The sequence below is a fragment of the Microcaecilia unicolor genome, chromosome 1 (assembly GCF_901765095.1).
Source record: "Microcaecilia unicolor chromosome 1, aMicUni1.1, whole genome shotgun sequence".
NCBI classification, from domain to species: Eukaryota; Metazoa; Chordata; class Amphibia; order Gymnophiona; family Siphonopidae; genus Microcaecilia; species Microcaecilia unicolor.
The window spans coordinates 576,225,810-576,244,990 of NC_044031.1; the positions used below are offsets into that span (position 1 = coordinate 576,225,810).

General features: G+C 44.2%; 1 protein-coding gene across 2 annotated transcripts in view; it reads left to right on the forward strand.

The window, feature by feature from the left end:
- The window catches only part of MTBP (MDM2 binding protein), a 177,210-nt gene that overhangs the window by 149,091 nt on the left and 8,938 nt on the right, over window positions 1–19,181 (forward strand). For both annotated transcript variants that reach the window (XM_030218586.1, XM_030218595.1), the window contains one exon: window positions 1,432–1,545. In XM_030218586.1, the coding sequence (XP_030074446.1) occupies window positions 1,432–1,545 (114 nt within the window). The remainder of the gene's footprint in view (window positions 1–1,431; window positions 1,546–19,181) is intronic.

The following is a 19,181-nucleotide window of genomic DNA, read 5'->3' on the forward strand; positions in this document are numbered from 1 at the left end:
CTTTGCTAGTGAAGTTTTCCGATTGGAGGGGCTGCCGTGGACGTCACCCATCAGTGAGAACAATCAGCCTGCTGTCCTCGGAGAATACCTTCTACAGGTATGTAGCATTCGCTTTAGGTTTGTTTGCTATATTTACTGTATTTGTTTGTACATGCACATTTTACCATTTATTATGTTAACAAAATTGTAAGTTTGATGTTAAACTGTACCTATTAAACACTACACTGCCTTGGGTGAATCTCTTCATAAAGGCGGTTAATAAATCTAAATAAATAAATAAGTGAAGAGTGAGGAAGGAGAGCAATAGGACTAAAATTGGAGAGATTGAAGTTTGATCTGCAGAGTGCATTGAGACCTGATTTGGAGAGCCAGGACTAGGATTGATATCTCCAGCAGAGAGGAAGAGGGAGGAGCAGGAGAATACAGAGAAAAATAGGGAGGCATAACAGCGAAGAAAATGAGATCTTCTCAGACAGAATAGAGATGGCTGGATGAAAGGAAGAAAACGTTGAAGGTCAAGAGCCAAGAAGAGTGTAGAAGACTAAATGGCCGGTGAGGTGACCAAAGTAGAAAACGGGCAATGTGGTTTTGAGGTGTATAGCAGTTTGGGATAGGGAATAATAAGACTGGGGAAGTTTAGTGGAGCCATAGGAAATAGAAGGAGAAGAAAAATGCAAACCTGTGGAGACATGATGACAAGTGGCTGGTGGGAGCTTGGGGTAGTGGGATTGGAGACCTGAGGAGCTTGGGGTGGACCTGGGAGTCTCTGTGGAGGTTGCTGGGAAGAATATGAAATGGTCTGCAAATGCCACCCCCCCCCCCCCCCCCCCCCATCACTTGCAAAAAAATGAAGGGTAGCAAGAACAGGGGCTTGAGTAGCTAGAGGTGAACCTGAAAGTGGAGAAATATGAATATGGGCAGCAAAGCTCCACAGCAGAAGGAAGGGGAAGTTTTCTCACCCTACACGCTTTAATGAGCAAAATATCATGGAACATTATAAGAGGGTGGGAGATTACCTTCCTCTCCTGCAATGAGGATGAGTTTGGGAGGAGTTGAGTGATTAAATGTGCTCTGAAGAGGAACTGTGTTGTCATTTAGTTGTTTTCTGAATAGATTTGGGTTCACAGATAAAGATGATAGATACATATTAATAAATAAACAAGCCTAATGACACAAGATCCCAGTTCATATTTTGGTTGAGCTGTTAGTAAAAAGGAGCAGAAGGAAACTGCTAAACCAAAAAATAATTATATAGTTAGATCACATGTTGGTATCCAGTTGTCTGGAAAACAACTGTATATGGCAAGCAGAATATATATTTAGAGTGTTTCTGATGAATATGTCATGTATTTTATCCTTCACTCATCCCTCGTATGTAAACTTCTTTTTTTCTTAATGAATCTTTATATCTTCTATTATGTTCTCTTCAAGATGCTGAGAGAGGTGGTTGCTAAAACCTTGCAGAATCATGGTATTGGAGGTGATCACAAATGTTTTGAAGCATGCAGCCAGCGTCTCTTTGATATTTCAAAGTACTACCTCAAGGTATTTTTTTCAGCATTTAATGGGTGCCACTGTGGTGTTTTTATTTAATTGAAAGGATTTATTAGCTGCACTGGTACTGTTCTAGGTGGAAATACAGCTCACATACAGAAAAATGATATAATATGAAAAACAATAATATAAGTTCTAACTACACCACTGATTTGCTTGAACAAAAAAACTATCATCTAAATAACCATAAAAAAAAAAGTAGATAACCAAAGTGCCTTGGTGAAGAAAGCATTGAGCTTTTTTCTAAATCAGCAATGGAAGCTGGCGTTCTCGGATCTTCCAGAGTCGTTCCACTACACTGGGCCTGGTACTATAAAAGTACAAATGTGAGTTTCAGTTAATCATAAAAGACAAAGTGATAAGATATATAAAATATTTCAACCTCAAAGTATACAGAGTATAAGGTTTTTCAAAATCCTCATTTGTATTAAAAAGAAGCAATAATAATAAGAGCGATAACCAGACATCAATTCCATTTGAACATTATCATCCCACACTTCACCCCTTGGAGAAACCTTCAGATTTACTAAGCTGCTCAGCAATGCCAACACAGCCATTCAAAATGAATGTCAGCTGCTAGCATGGTTTCTAAGTGGGGCGGGGGGGGGGGGGGGGGATGTTAATGTGTACTCCGTGTCAAGAGAGAACTTTGTTTAGGATGGATACAAAATTATAGTCAATCAACAGTTCAAAATCCAACTGCAAGCTCTGTGTGGCATGAAACTCCAGAGTGGATTCCAAACTTAGTGAAAAGTCTTCCAGTGGCCAGGGTGATTTCCAACCCGCTTTATATCATTCCAGAATCATAACAGCATATACCAGTTTCAGCCATTGTTTTACATTAGGAACTGTATTACTCAGCCATTGTAAAAGTATAGTTCTTCATGCCAACATCACAACTTCTCAGTTGAGACGTTAGCAGAAGTATTTGGGAAAAATCCACAATTCCAGGAATAACATGTATAGAATGTTTGTACGTTTGGGAAGCTTGCCAGGTGCCCTTGGCCTGGATTGGCCGCTGTCGTGGACAGGTTGCTGGGCTCGATGGACCCTTGGTCTTTTCCCAGTATGGCATTACTTATGTACTTATTTTCTCTGAGACTCTTTTCTTGTACCAGCTTCAGTAAGGTTTGGCGTGGCAGCTTGCTCCACCTGCCTCCTGACGTCACCCACTCTGCCTATTTCATCCCGGCACTAGCGGCAGCATCACAGCTTCTCAATTGGGACATTAGTAGAAGTTTTTTCCCTGAGATGCTATTCTTTTACCAGCTTCAGTAAAGTTTGGTGTGGGAGCTTGCTCTGCCTGCCTCCTGACGTCACTCGCTCTGCCTATTTCATCCAGGCACTTAGTGGCGCACTATCTAAGGCAAGCGCCTTTGTGCAGCTGCTTGGTGCTGCAACTATTTTTAGGTTTTATCATTTGTTTTGGTCATAAGAAGTTTTTTAGAAATTTTTAAATATCTGTTGGTTAAATGTTTTATTGATATTATGCTTGGGCTCTGGGTGGATATATTCAGGGAGAGAGAAATCACAGAACTGTAGCATTACATAGTAACATAGTAGATGACGGCAGAGAAAGACCTGCACAGTCCATCCAGTCTGCCCAACAAGATAAACTCATATGTGCTACTTTTTGTGTATACCTGACCTTGATTTGTATCTGCCATTTTCAGGTCACAGACCGTAGAAGTCTGCCCAGCACTAGCCCCGCCTCCCACCACCGGCTCTGCCACCCAATCTCCGCTAAGCTTCTGAGGATCCATTCCTTCTGAACAGGGTTCCTTTGTTTATCCCACGCATTTTTTAACTCTGTTACCGTTTTCATCTCCACCACCAATCCGGAAAATCACATTGTGGAAAGTATATGAATTTATTTGCATTCTGCAGAGGGAAATAAGTATTTAATCCCTCTGGCAAACAAGACCTAATACTTGGTGGCAAAACCCTTGTTGGCAAGCACAGCGGTCAGACGTCTTCTGTAGTTGATGATGAGGTTTGCACACATGTCAGGAGGAATTTTGGTCCACTCCTCTTTGCAGATCATCTCTAAATCATTAAGAGTTCTGGGCTGTCGCTTGGCAACTCGCAGCTTCAGCTCCCTCCATAAGTTTTCAATGGGATTAAGGTCTGGTGACTGGCTAGGCCACTCCATGACCCTAATGTGCTTCTTCCTGAGCCACTCCTTTGTTGCCTTGGCTGTATGTTTTGGGTCATTGTCGTGCTGGAAGACCCAGCCACGACCCATTTTTAAGGCCCTGGCGGAGGGAAGGAGGTTGTCACTCAGAATTGTACGGTACATGGCCCCATCTATTCTCCCATTGATGCGGTGAAGTAGTCCTGTGCCCTTAGCAGAGAAACACCCCCAAAACATAACATTTCCACCTCCATGCTTGACAGTGGGGACGGTGTTCTTTGGGTCATAGGCAGCATTTCTCTTCCTCCAAACACGGCGAGTTGAGTTCATGCCAAAGAGCTCAATTTTTGTCTCATCTGACCACAGCACCTTCTCCCAATCACTCTCGGCATCATCCAGGTGTTCACTGGCAAACTTCAGACGGGCCTTCACATGTGCCTTCCGGAGCAGGGGGACCTTGCGGGCACTGCAGGATTGCAATCCGTTATGTCGTAATGTGTTACCAATGGTTTTCGTGGTGACAGTGGTCCCAGCTGCCTTGAGATCATTGACAAGTTCCCCCCTTGTAGTTGTAGGCTGATTTCTAACCTTCCTCATGATCAAGGATACCCCACGAGGTGAGATTTTGCGTGGAGCCCCAGATCTTTGTCGATTGACAGTCATTTTGTACTTCTTCCATTTTCTTACTATGGCACCGACAGTTGTCTCCTTCTCGCCCAGCGTCTTACTGATGGTTTTGTAGCCCATTCCAGCCTTGTGCAGGTGTATGATCTTGTCCCTGACATCCTTAGACAGCTCCTTGCTCTTGGCCATTTTGTAGAGGTTAGAGTCTGACTGATTCACTGAGTCTGTGGACAGGTGTCTTTCATACAGGTGACCATTGCCGACAGCTGTCTGTCATGCAGGTAACGAGTTGATTTGGAGCATCTACCTGGTCTGTAGGGGCCAGATCTCTTACTGGTTGGTGGGGGATCAAATACTTATTTCCCTCTGCAGAATGCAAATAAATTCATATACTTTCCACAATGTGATTTTCCGGATTTAATTTGTGATGTGCTATCTCTCACTGTTACCAATAACCTACCCTTCAATTATGGGCTGCTCATGTCTTTGTCAGTGGGCAAACTTACAAAATCAGCAAGGGATCAAATACTTATTTCCACCACTGTACCTACTCACAATCAGGGTCATGTTAGATTTTGTTGCTTATGTTGACTCAAAAGCTATCCCTTTGGATCATCAGAGTTGGACACCCTTAATACGGTCTGACCACTTTTTTCATCAATTTTATTTTAAAATTTTTGATCTTAAAAATAATTTTAATGAACCTAACAATTTGTTAGGTTACAACAAAAAAAATTTGAATTTATCAAAATTTTGGCAAAGAGTAGCTTACAATTCAGAGAAGGAACATTCAGTTGTATCTTAAAACTTGGGATGATTCAAGCTGTTCATTATTGAAGGAAATTGCCACTCTTAGAAAGAAAAAACAGCATACTCTTGGTAATTTTTGGTATAATGAACAGTTAGCAATTAAAAAAGATTATGTGGAAATTTAGAACAATAGAGGAAAAGCAAGGATAGTCAAATATCTATGACTTGGAGAAATGAGATCAAGTAATATAAATGGATGATTTCACAGGCTAAACGGATTTCTGTGATCAAGAAATTCAAAGATCTTTGAGAAAATGACTGATTATCCCAGATTTTTTTACATCCTAGTGTAGATGAGCAAGCTAATTTTTTTGATACTGAAGTATATAAGATAAAACAATCTTTTTTTGAGGTTAAGATAGATGATATACTGATCCTTGGTTTAAATGATTTTAATTGCTCTTCTGCAGATAGAAATGGGGTGATTTTGAGAAGGTTACTTTTGAGCTGATCGAAAAAATTGTGGTTAGACTCGAGAAAATCTTGTATCTTGGACAAATGTCCTTCATGTCTGTTATCAGAGGCACCTGAGGAAATTATAATGTGGCTAAGTTTGTAAACAATTCGCTTCAGTTGAGTTGTTATCTATCGGATATATTAACCCCGCTTCCAAAATCTATAGGGGCAGATTTATCATTAGCTGAAAACTATTGTCCTGTAGCTAGCATTCCTTGGATGGCAAAACTACTTAAATTTTCAGTGAACAAACAGCTGCAGAAGTATATTGAAGCCTATGATATCTACTATAATAAAACTCACCCTCAACGTTCTGAGGACACTGACGTCACTGAAGCCAAGCCCTGACTTCCTTCAAAAAGGTTCGAAGGTTCGTGGTGGTGAAGCCACCAAAATCGCTCCGGGCCCCGCCCTCGAGGGCGGAGCAATGGCAGAACGAAGGGGTTGGCAGGGAGGCAGGGGGGTGGGAAATCGCTCTGGGCCCCGCCCTCGCGTCCAACGTCATGACGTTGGGGGAGGAGCAATGGCAGAACAACGAAGGGGTTGGCCAGGGAGGGGGGGTGTTGGCAACGAAAACCTTGCTAGCGCCCGTTTCATTTGCTCTGAAACGGGCCTCTTTTACTAGTCTTGTATAAAACACAACATGGTTTCAGACCAAGACACAGCACAGAGACTTTACTCCTCATTTTCACTTCTGAGGTAAAACGTTACTTAACTAGAGGACAGCAGGTCCTCTTGCTTCAGTTTGATAACTCAACAGCATTCAATCAGGGCTGCCGAGAGGGGGGGCAAAATTCACTGGGCGCCGGGGTATCTCTCTCTCTCCTGCTCTTGACGGGACCCAAGTGATCACGTCCCGACAGGAGCAAGAGAGAGAGAACTCCATCACCGGGCCCCCCTTGGAGGCTGGGGAGGACCAGGAGCTTCCTCCAGCGCTGCTCTTCTGCCCATTGCTGCTTAGATTCAGTGAATTGTGAGTAACTGGCTTAGTGTTAACTTGGTTTGAACAGTTTTTGGTTTCTAGATTATATGTGGTAAAAGGTAAAATGGGAAATTCATTTAGTTAGAACCCTGGGTGTGGAGTTCCACAAGAGTCTCCACTTTCTCCTATTCTGTTTAATATATATTTCCATAGCGTCCCACAGATCAATCCAGAGACGAGTGGTTATGTCCCTTTACCAGCAGGTGGAGATAGAGAGAATGCTAGAGCTCTGCCAGAAGGGATACTGTGCAAAAGCCTCACCTTCAGTATTCTCTCTATTTCACAGGTGGATGGACCTATCCTGTGCAGCTCTCTAGATTGAGAATTGCTCCTTGCCTGTTCCCTCAGGTGTAGTTAAGCTTGGGAGTCTTGGCTGGGCTTGGCCAGTGATAAGGGGTACACCTGGTGGTGCCAGGTCCCTCCCCCTCCCCCTTCCCTGCCTGCAGTTGAGGTAGGCATTGTAGCACTCTATTCTGGCTTCCTGGTACTCCTGCCTTATCAAAACAAAAAAAAAGAAGATTGGTCTCCAGCTATACTCTGGTCACTATGGCAGCTGGATTTCTATTTACCCCACTTTGTGAACTGTTGTACTTGAATGGAAGCAGTAAGTGTTAATTTTCTTCTTACTCCCTGGCCAGATGCAAAAGTGGCACAAAGACCGCTCGTGCCAGAGTATGTGGCACTGTGAAGAGAAGGTTTCTTCTGTTTGGGTGATTGCAGTGGGCTCGCCGGTTCCGGCACCAATGCTGTCTGATCCCGGTGCTGTTTCCTCATTGCCTCTCCTGGATGCTTCTCGGTCAAGCCAGAGGGACCACATCGTGGGTTTTTTTTTTTTGCAGGCTCCAAGGGTGCTTGCTATCCGGCAGATGACATTTTCTCTTACTTGCTATGTGAACAGCAGGACTCGGTGCCCACACCCAGCACTTACAATCAGTCTCAGTCTGCAGTACCGGCTGGAATTCCCTTTTCCCCGGAGAAGCGCAGTCGATACTGGCAGGAATTTTAGGACCTGGGTAGTTGATTGACGCTCCTTCTTGGTTTCCCGCACCTGCTTCTGGACTCCACTATCTGCTTGTCATGCACTAGGACCTCAGTTCACACCAAAAAAAAGGGAAAATAAGTTAAAGCGGGGGCACGAGTAGTTTTTGCTGCAGCTTCTGGGACATGGCCTCTGGTTTTCTATCCCGCCCATTTCAGAGGCGGACTTTTGACCTTTTCAGCCTTGCGGAGTCAGTTGTCCCTCACAGAGCATATTCTTCCAACAGTTACACTAGGCGCATCCTCCTTCGCTTTCGTAGGTAGGTGGCTATGCTGTTCAGCTGCAGGCGCAGCAGTTGTCTCCTTTTCCACGGGCTACATTGCTTCTCTCTGTCAGGTAATAACTTGGTCTTTTCTGCATTCTCTGATGCTATACGTAGTCCTGATTTTCTTGTGGCTTCCAGCAGGCTATCCTGTCTCCTCCGTGGGGGCGGGCAGCTCATTCTTTCCTGCCTATGGGCAATGCCTTGGCCCCTACCTAGTAGCAGCACTGTCTCAACTGTGAGTGCCGGCTTCTTGTGGAATCTAGGCTGGCAGTCCAATATACACCATGGTGGGGTGGCTTCCTTCATGGGGAGTTGTAGCCCTCCTATAGCTGCAGGGGCCAGCATCTTGATGCCTGATATCGTACCAGCACCTTCGGAACTGTGAGAGTCTGCTTCTGGCACGCTCTGGTCTGGCAGTTCAGTTTACGCCATAGACTGGTAGATTCCTGGTGTGCTGTGAGCAATATTACTTTAGTTGCCTCCTGGAAGCATTCTGCTGGTCTGTGGTTTGACAGCTTGAGGTCTGCATAGTGGCTGCATTGTTTCTTCCCGATGGGAGCATCACTGCATTGAGCACAGTGAGAGCATTTTTCTTGATGGCATGGGAGCTGTATCTTTGCCTGCTCTTCCTGCAGTGGACTTTGGAGTTATGCCTGTATCCAGGTTTGCACATTGAGCCTCACTCCGTCTCGGCGCGTCGGGCCTCGCACAGTCTCTGGGCAGCGAGCCTGCCTCGCCCCGTCGCTGCACATCGAGCCTCGCCCTATCTCTAGTGGCGGCACCTTGCCCTGTTTTGTTCTCTTATGCCTTGCTCTCTTGGCATATCAGACCTAGCTCCCTCCATTACTGCCAAGCCTCGCCCCGCTTCTGTGCGACAGGATTTGCGCCATCTCAGTGGGTTGCGCCCTGCTGTGGGCATGGCATGTGGCTCCGTCTCTATTAGGTTGGACACCGCGGGGTGGGGGGGGGGGGGGAAGTATTGCCCAGTCTCTGGATAGCTGGTCAGGATACGTCTCTAGATGTCGAGCCTTGCTCTGTCTAGACTGTTGGACCTTTCTCCAGCCCTGGATAACAGGTCCTTTCCTGTCTATGGTGACCAGGCTTTGCTGTTTTTCAAGCTGTTGGCCTGCTCTGCCTTGGGCTACCGAGCTTCACTCAGTCTTGGATGCACGGTCTTCTTCCATCTGGAGGTCGGTTATGGCTCCATTTTATGGAGTTGAGCAGTGCTCCTTCCCAGGATGTCAACCATAGTTCTGACTCTGGATGCCAAGCTTGCTTCATTTCTGGAATTTGAGCTTTGCTCAATTGTTCCAAGTCATGCCTGGCCCATCTTGGTGGGTGGCATCTGGTTCCGCTTTTGGTGTGGTGAGTCATACTCCACCTCTGGCTTTTGAAACTTGCCTATTTCTAGAAGTGTAGTCGTGGTCCATCTCTGTCGCTCAAGTCTGGCCCCATCTCTGGCACTCAAGGTGGCCTCCCTCTCTGCCTCTGGCGGCTATGTGCCTGATTCCTATCTCACGCCTGGCACCATCTGTGATGGGCGAATTTATCTCCTGGCTGAATGGTGAACTTTGAGCCATCTCAGTCTAGTGCTCTGGACGTTAGTTCTTGGCCTTCGTACGGAAGGTCGGACTATGAGTCGCCTCTGATTTCAAGTCATTGTCCATCTCTGGCGAACCTTCCTAGTATTCTCTAAATCTCAAGCCTTAGGCCATATCTGGCTGGCCTGCTCCACAGCTTGGGCCACTGAGGCTAGTGAGTCTGGCCCCGTCGCTACTGCAGCTTTAGCTGTCTATGCCTGTTGAGTCTGGCTCCATCGCTGGCTTTCAAGCCTGATAAGCCTTGCTCTCTCGCTGCCTGACAGAGCTTACTTTTGTAGGCTGGTGTGGCTTAATTGACCAGATGCCAGATTTTGTTCGACAGTTTGTGGCTCTAGTGGGAACCCAGCTTGGGAGGTTAGGTTGTTTCCTTTGTTTCCGGGCTTTGCTCTTCCTGGTCTCGCGCTTTGTCTGGTGGCAGAATCTCCATCCTACCAGCGATTGAGTCTTGCTCCTTTCCCAGGACCCTGATCAATGCCTCTTCTCCTGATCCTGGAGGACTTTCAGGCGCTGTCTCAGGATGGCGAGTTCTCTCATGGTCTCACCCATCATCCTGCCTTTGTGTCAGTAGTCTGGTACCTGCACTGCCTGTTGGGGCTTGCTCTGTCTCTCTGGCCCACCCCACTTGGGGACTGCTTTGGTACATCCCACTCGTCTGTAGATTGATCTGTGGGTAAATTTCTTACAGTTCTGGCTATTTTTGTCTTATGCAGACAATATTTTCTTGCTGTGTCCTGTTTCAACTGAATTTGCTGATATTGTTCATAAAGGTACAAAGTTACATTTCTGTTATAGATGAATGGGCTACTACTCATTTTCTGAAGTTAAATAAGCAAAAGACCAAACTCTTATGGTTTGGGGATTTTGATTTTCTTTCAGAAAAAATAGTAGTGCTTGCTTCTGGAGAAAGTTTAACAATTGATGATCACTCAAAAGGTTTAGGTGTTAGTTATATTAGATTCTAAACTGTCACATGAAAGACAAATTAATGCTCTAAGGGACCCTTTTACAAAGGCGTGTAGGTCCCTATGCGCATCCAATGCATGTCGAACTGGCATTACTGCCTGGCTACCACATGCCCCGGGTGGTAATTCCATTTTTGACACACGCCCAAAACACACGGTAGAAAATATTTACTGTCCAGTTAGCGTGTGAGACCTTACCGCTAAGTCAGTGGGTGGTGTTAAGGTCTCAGGCTGAAAATGGTTTTCATTTTGCTGCATGGCCATTTTCTGGCACATTTTTAAAAATCCCCTTTCTTTCCAGGCACGCTCAGAAAATGGAGCAGCACGTGTCTGAAACACACACTTACACTAGTGCAGGCCACTTTTGGGCGCACCTTAGTAAAATGGCCCCTAAGTAAAATGTTTTACTTTTGGCTTAGACAACTAAGAGCAATTAGATCTTCTTTATCTCAAAATAATTTTAGGACAGTTGTTCAGGCAGTGCTGCTTCCACAGTTAGATTACTGTAAATCTCTTTATTATGGAGTCTCTCTGGGCTACAGAGAGGCTTACAGTTTTTACAAAAAAATCATCCAAATTGCTCTTTGAATTGAATAAGTTTGATAGAATTTCTTTGGCGTGGAGGAGTAGCCTAGTGGTTAGTGCAGTGGGCTTTGATCCTGGGGAACTGAGTTCGATTCCCACTGCAGCTCCTTGTGACTCTGGGCAAGTCACTTAACCCTTCATGGCCCCTGGTACAAAATAAGTACCTGAATATATGTAAACCACTTTGAATGTAGTTGCAAAAACCTCAGAAAGGCGGTATATCAAGTCCCATTTCCTTTTCCCTCCCTTTCCCTTTTCCTTTTGAGAGATTTGCGTTGGTTGACTGTTGAAAAACATGTAAAATTTAAAATTATTACCTTGATTTACAAACCTATATATGGATCAAATTCTGAAGGAGTGGGGGAACTGTTAGCTGTGTCATCTCAAAGCTGTCAACTATGCTTTTCCAGGACACTACGTTTAGGATTCCCTCCTTTTAAAAATGTACGTTTATATGATAATAGCTTGTTCTATGAGACATATAAATGACTGGTATATGACGCTGGGAACATTTTCTAATGTGCAGTTGGAGGTTGGCATGTCGCCTAAAGTACATATTAGTTGGTTACTACACACCGTACCAGGAAAGACGGACACAGCATTACATCATAACCCGCTCCTGCCATCAGCATGAGCAATCTGGCGTTGGCTATGCAGGCTTCATCATTTCTCCTCGGCAGCCTCACCATATTTGTCCATATTCCATAATCCAGATTTTCCGGCAGGCACCACGTCTACAGTGTTTGTCCGATGGAAACAAATGGGAATCCAATATTTGGTTCAATTATTGGTCGAAAAAGGATAATTAAAGCCCTTCACCGACTTGCAGCACAAACATAATTGGCCTCTCACTGGCTTTTTCGCATATCTCCAACTGCGGCACTATGCGAGAGCTTTGGGCTGGGAGAACCTGACAGAGGATGTACAAGACACAGCTCTGACACTAGGAGCACAAACAATGATACCATTACGATTCCACCATAGGTATCTGTTGGATTCCACAGAGGATCTGGATTACAGTTTCTTTGCTCAAGCATAGTCCAAGGAGTTGGAGGAGGACATAACAATGGAACAGTTTGACGTTTATGATGGACATACAAAAGCAATCCTCTTTTACACAATATTGGGAATCACAATATAAATTTGCGTTGAGGCTCTATATTTCACCGCTTAGAGCACACCAAGCGTCCTTTGGAACCACTGGAAATTGCCCAAAGTGTAATCAGAACTCTGCAAACTTGAGTCATATGTTTTGGAACTGTCCTTTGGTCAGCAAATTCTGGACACAGCTGTTACAAAACATAAATGTACTATGTGTGAGAGGGTAGGTAAAAGGGGATCTGGGAAGGCACGCAGAAGGGGGGTGCAGGCAGCCAGGGAACCCCAACGGGGCAGACTTCATGTGCACAACACCCACATTCAGAAAGCTGCGCTACCGGAGGCAGAGAAGTTGGCCGGGTTAAGGAAGAAGAGGAGGAACTACCAGTCCTAGAATCCCTCTCTTCCCCACCTGGCTGTGCAAGAATTAGGGGAGGAGATAGAAGATTGGGAAATGGTCTGTGAGGGAGGTGATGAGGGCCAGCTGGAGAGGTTGGGGGCGGGGGAAGTTGAAGAGGAGGATAAAATGGAGGTTACTGAAGGACTAGAGGAGGAACAGATGGAGATTGGAGCTCTGGCTCAAACCCGAAAAGCTGCTGTAAGAGGGTGGCTAGCTGTGCCTTGGAGAGACTGGTGGAAGACCAGAGGAGAGAGACTGAGGCGCTGGGGGAGATCTCTATTAAAGAGGAAACAGGTGCAGCCCCTGGGAGAGAAAGAGGGCTGGGCACAATTGAAACCCCAGTCTGAACCAGGTGGGACCAAAGCTGTGTAGCTGTGCTGTAAGAAAGACTGTGTAAACTGTTCCATACGGGAAAGGTCTGGGCCTGCAACCTACCAAGCTATTGTGTTTTCTTTCTGATAATGTACTGTTCCCTAAAATAAGTAATTTTGGCTAAAGTGAAGTTATATGGACTGTTTAAACCCTGAATGAGACTTTGGCAGCAAACCTTAACAACCTGGGAGTAAGGTGTTTTCCTTTTGTGTCTATGCTGAATGGAAGCAAGAAAATAAAGTTTGTTTGTTTTTATAAATGTTTTGCCTTGATTGAGCCTCTGTGGAAACAATAGAGAGAGGAGGAAGTCCTGCAAGCTCTCAGGGGGTCTGGCGCTGAGTTCCCAGAACAGGCCAAGGTGGTGTGGAGTGAGGCAACAGTCAGGTGAAGAAGGAAGCTAAGCAGGGTCAAGCCCGGCTGGGTCCTGGAAGGGGGGACCTAGCTACAAATGGAATCAACAAGTTGAGGAAGGCATTAATGTTGTTCAATGTGTTTCACTGCCGAACACCTGCTTTGTTGGGATTTAAATGTTTCTTATTCCGCGCGGTTATGATTGGCCAGAAAGTCATATTACTTTGCTGGAGACAGCCCATGGGCCCTACTTTCACAATGTGGAGAATGCATATGATTGACTTAAATTGGAACGCTTTGATATCAAAGACATTACTTCCAAAAAAGAAGTCTTTCAGCGTGTCTGGGAACGCTTTTGGGATACCCTGCACCCCAGGGCGAGGAGCCAGCTGTTGAATTGGCCATGAGGGTGCCTCCAAGAGACTGTGATGAATACCAGTGGTCTTCACGAACTGTGGGAGGGAGGGAAGGGAGGAGGGTGGTAAGGGGAGGGAGGTAGGCCGGGGGGGGGGGGGTAGGGTAGTAAGTTTTGGGAAAAATTTCAAAATGTTTATTGGTTCTGCATTGAGTGACAAGATCTGGTGAATCTCTGATGTTTTGCTGGTAATGTCGGCATCTGTTTAATAAAGATGATTTAAACAAAAAAAATGTACGTTATAAATCTATTTACAATACTTTATTTTCAGTTCAAGGCGCTAAATTTTGGAATCTGTTGCCAATTGATCTAAGACAGGCGCTTCCTCTTTTTATTTTTCAGAAACTTTTAAAAACATATGTTTTTGAGTCTTCATAGATTTAAAATGCTTGGTTTTAAGGGTTTAGATAAGAATTATTAAATGTAATGATTGTTTTTGTTAGATATTCCTCTTCAAGGGAAGATATTTTCTCTGTTTTTGTAAACTGCCTAGAAGTCCATTATGGATAATATGTGTGGTATATAAAACATAAATAGCATAGCATATAAAATGGCAAAATTAATTTTTTCCTTTTTTGTTTAGATACTTTAGCAGTGAAAGTATCAAGTAAGAACATTTGTTGTTGAAGAGGTAAACGTAACATGAAAATTTGCTGGATAAATGGACAAAACCAAAACATACAGTGGTGGAAATAAGTATTTGATCCCTTGCTGATTTTGTAAGTTTGCCCACTGACAAAGACATGAGCAGCCCATAATTGAAGGGTAGGTTATTGGTAACAGTGAGAGATAGCACATCACAAATTAAATCCGGAAAATCACATTGTGGAAAGTATATGAATTTATTTGCATTCTGCAGAGGGAAATAAGTATTTAATCCCTCTGGCAAACAAGACCTAATACTTGGTGGCAAAACCCTTGTTGGCAAGCACAGCGGTCAGACGTCTTCTGTAGTTGATGATGAGGTTTGCACACATGTCAGGAGGAATTTTGGTCCACTCCTCTTTGCAGATCATCTCTAAATCATTAAGAGTTCTGGGCTGTCGCTTGGCAACTCGCAGCTTCAGCTCCCTCCATAAGTTTTCAATGGGATTAAGGTCTGGTGACTGGCTAGGCCACTCCATGACCCTAATGTGCTTCTTCCTGAGCCACTCCTTTGTTGCCTTGGCTGTATGTTTTGGGTCATTGTCGTGCTGGAAGACCCAGCCACGACCCATTTTTAAGGCCCTGGCGGAGGGAAGGAGGTTGTCACTCAGAATTGTACGGTACATGGCCCCATCCATTCTCCCATTGATGCGGTGAAGTAGTCCTGTGCCCTTAGCAGAGAAACACCCCCAAAACATAACATTTCCACCTCCATGCTTGACAGTGGGGACGGTGTTCTTTGGGTCATAGGCAGCATTTCTCTTCCTCCAAACACGGCGAGTTGAGTTCATGCCAAAGAGCTCAATTTTTGTCTCATCTGACCACAGCACCTTCTCCCAATCACTCTCGGCATCATCCAGGTGTTCACTGGCAAACTTCAGACGGGCCGTCACATGTGCCTTCCGGAGCAGGGGGACCTTGCGGGCACTGCAGGATTGCAATCCGTTATGTCGTAATGTGTTACCAATGGTTTTTGTGGTGACAGTGGTCCCAGCTGCCTTGAGATCATTGACAAGTTCTCCCCTTGTAGTTGTAGGCTGATTTCTTTTTTAATTATTTTATTTATAAGTTTTAACAATTTATTACAAGAACACTTGTAAATGAAAAAATGGAAAAAAGTATACATATTTTTCATAGGAAAATCAATATATAGGAAAACTACTTAATCTCGTCCATTTCAAGTCCACAATTTGGGAGAAAAAACAAGGTACAATTCCAGGAAAATAATTTTTTCATGAATACAAGATCAAGAAAAAAAAAAAAAAGAAGAGAACATAACATGCCTTATATTCCTTTTTACGGAGTAGATGTAGACAAAGCCTGGAATTGCTGACTAGAACTAGCCGCTAACTTAGTATCAAGAAAATTATTCAGCTGACATGCATCGTAGAAAATATATTTGACTGAGCTAACTTTAATCACGCATTTACATGGAAAGTTTAACCAGAATAAACCTCCTAACTGTAAAACCCTTGGACGGAGTTTCAGAAACGCTTGACGTCTCCTTTGTGTAACTCTGGCTATATCCGGAAATATTCTAATTTTTGTATTCATAAAGAGGTCATCTCTATGGCGAAAAAATTGTTTAAGAACCCAATCACGGTCGGGTTCTAACACAAAGGAGACAATCAATGTTGCAGGAATCGTTATCATTTCTTCTTTTTGAAGTTCTTGTGTTAAATTCAGCATGTCGAATGAAGCATCAGGTCCTTGTTCTGGTTGGTCCACTACACCCTTTTGTTTCTCAATTTTATATGGAGGCAAATAATAAATTTTAGAAATCGGAGGGTATGCTTGTTCTGGAATTTTTAATATTTCTGATAAATATTTTTTAAACATTATTAGTGGAGCCATTTGAATAGTTTTTGGAAAATTAATCAACCTAAGAGTTTTAGCTCTTAGTTGATTTTCCAAATTTTCAGTCTTTTGGTGCAAAATAATGTTCTCTTTTATCAAGTTTGATTGTATTTGTTGTGAAGTTTTTAGAGCTTCATTACATGAAATTAAAGTTTTTTCGGTGTTACTCATTCTGGTTTCTAAAACTTCAATTTTTTCCAAAGGCATCTGAGTTACCTGTAGCACCTGAGATATCTTCTGTGTAAAAGAGTTCTCAAGTCCCACCAAGGCTTCCCAAATCGAATCAAGAGTTATATTCCCAGGTTTAATAGGCAAAAATGACTTACTGGATATAGCAAGCTCAGTCAAAACCTTCTTCATTGTCTGTTCCTTGGTCCCAGCCAGCAATTCCCTAGGTCTTGCTCCTCCGACTTCCACAACCGGTAGTTCCTGGTCTGCTGCAGTTCCCTCAGCTGAATGCACTTCCAGGTCAGAGACACTGAGTGCTTCCTGCCCCTGCTGTAGACCCCTTGCCGGCATCATCGGAGGACTCCGCTGCTCGGGGCTGAAGGTGATGTCGGCCTCAAGCTGAGGGAGCAAAGAACCTCCCATTGCTCCCTCCTGCAGCGAGGAATCTTGCCCCGGCATTCTCACCGGCAGCGCAAAACGGTCCATCGGTCCCGAAATCACGGCAGCTGTGGAGGGAGTCACTCGCTGCCTGCCCCTCCGTTTCGGCATCGCAAACAAGGTAAAAAAGAATTTTTTTCAAAGGATTGAGGGGAAACGGGTAACGAGCCGTCTGACTAGCGTTCCCTTCCGGACGCCATCTTGTTTTTTCCTTTCTGTAGGCTGATTTCTAACCTTCCTCATGATCAAGGATACCCCACGAGGTGAGATTTTGCGTGGAGCCCCAGATCTTTGTCGATTGACAGTCATTTTGTACTTCTTCCATTTTCTTACTATGGCACCAACAGTTGTCTCCTTCTCGCCCAGCGTCTTACTGATGGTTTTGTAGCCCATTCCAGCCTTGTGCAGGTGTATGATCTTGTCCCTGACATCCTTAGACAGCTCCTTGCTCTTGGCCATTTTGTAGAGGTTAGAGTCTGACTGATTCACTGAGTCTGTGGACAGGTGTCTTTCATACAGGTGACCATTGCCGACAGCTGTCTGTCATGCAGGTAACGAGTTGATTTGGAGCATCTACCTGGTCTGTAGGGGCCAGATCTCTTACTGGTTGGTGGGGGATCAAATACTTATTTCCCTCTGCAGAATGCAAATAAATTCATATACTTTCCACAATGTGATTTTCCGGATTTAATTTGTGATGTGCTATCTCTCACTGTTACCAATAACCTACCCTTCAATTATGGGCTGCTCATGTCTTTGTTAGTGGGCAAACTTACAAAATCAGCAAGGGCCACTGTATGTCCCAAAAGTAGCCTCCCATTCTATGCATTTTGTTCATTGACTACTTTGTGCTATCCCCATTTAATAAGAACAGTTTAAATATAATTTAGAGACTCACCATTAAGGGGCCAGTGCAGAAAGTTAACATTAGGCTGCAGTGCGTGGTTAACGAGCGATCAACCAACTTGTTATAGTATGAATGATGCAGAAAGGGATTCAGCAATCAAATTAATTTGCATGGTAGACAGGTGCACAGCATATTAAAATGCATGATAAATAGGTTATTTTTTTTTTATTTTGATAAACAGGCTATTAACTAATCTGCAACAATGCAGAGAAGTTCCTAATCTATGCTTTGATGTCTACAGGATGAGAAATCTACTACCAGATCTGAGGTGGTGTAGAAGGGTTAGGGAGAACCTCTGACCCAAAACCCCTGCCCACGATAGCTTTCTGCATGGTTCCCTGGTAGTCCAGTGTCCACCCCCCCCCCCCCCCACCCACACACACACACACACTTTCCACCCCAGAACTGATCTCTCTGTTCAGTCAATCCAATTCTCCAGCATCACTGTCTTGAAAAATGGCGGCACTCAACTCCATGCCATGCATCCTGAGATGCACGAGGCAGGGTCGGTCTGTTTTTCTTATTTGGTAGTCTGGGCAAGAGGGGTCAAGGGGTGGGGATGACACTAGACACCAGGGATTTAGTTTAATAAAGTTGGGAATGGGGGGAGGGAGGGGTGTTGCTACGCTACTAGGGAATTGTATATTTGTCGGGGGAAGGGTATGTCTAACCCCTATTCTTTCCATTGGACTTGGGGCTTACTGCCTTCCAAGCACCCTTTGATACTCCAGTGGTTGAATCTGACCTCTGCAAATTATTTTTTTTTCCTTTATTTAAAACGGAATACTATGGATTTCTAGATCAAGCAACAGTTGGGTAGCTCTCTCCTTTACTCGTGGTTATCACACTGTAAATGCCTCAAGACACTGCCATTCTAGACAGCAAGAAACACCACTACAGGAACTCTCCTGGAGGGCTTCTATATCCACAATAGAACACTAGAAAGAGAAATGTTTCCTTTCTCTCCCAGTCCAAATACAAAGAGGGAACATATGCATAAGCCTATAGTTGGAGAGGGAGAAACAAGAGATCATTATCAGGTCCGTTAAGAATCTCAGAATCTCAAGAGGCCTTTGGAGATGAGCAGTTATTTGCTTGGCTGTGAGAACAAGAAGTTTTTAAGTTCTTCCTGAAGCTTCGGTAGTTCCAATCTGTTCTAACGCTCACGAGAAGGGAGTTCCATAGAGTGGTTCCTAATACCGGGAAAAGAGAGCTAAAAACTCTTAGGAATCTAGTTCCCTTGTGTGGTAAAGGGGAGAGGAACAATTGATCCTTAAGTCTTATTGATCGAGCTATACTCAATGCTGATACTTTAATTAGGAGACTGGATATGAGGCCATATAGTACTTGAAAGATTATACAAGCAGCTTTGAACCTGATTCTTTTGGCCATGGGGAGCCAGTGCAGTTTAGTCTAGTAAGGTGAAACACAGTCATATCTGTTTAGGCTGAAAATCAGCTGTGCTGCAGTATTTTATATCGTCTGTAACCTCTTTAGGTATTGGGACTTAATACCAAG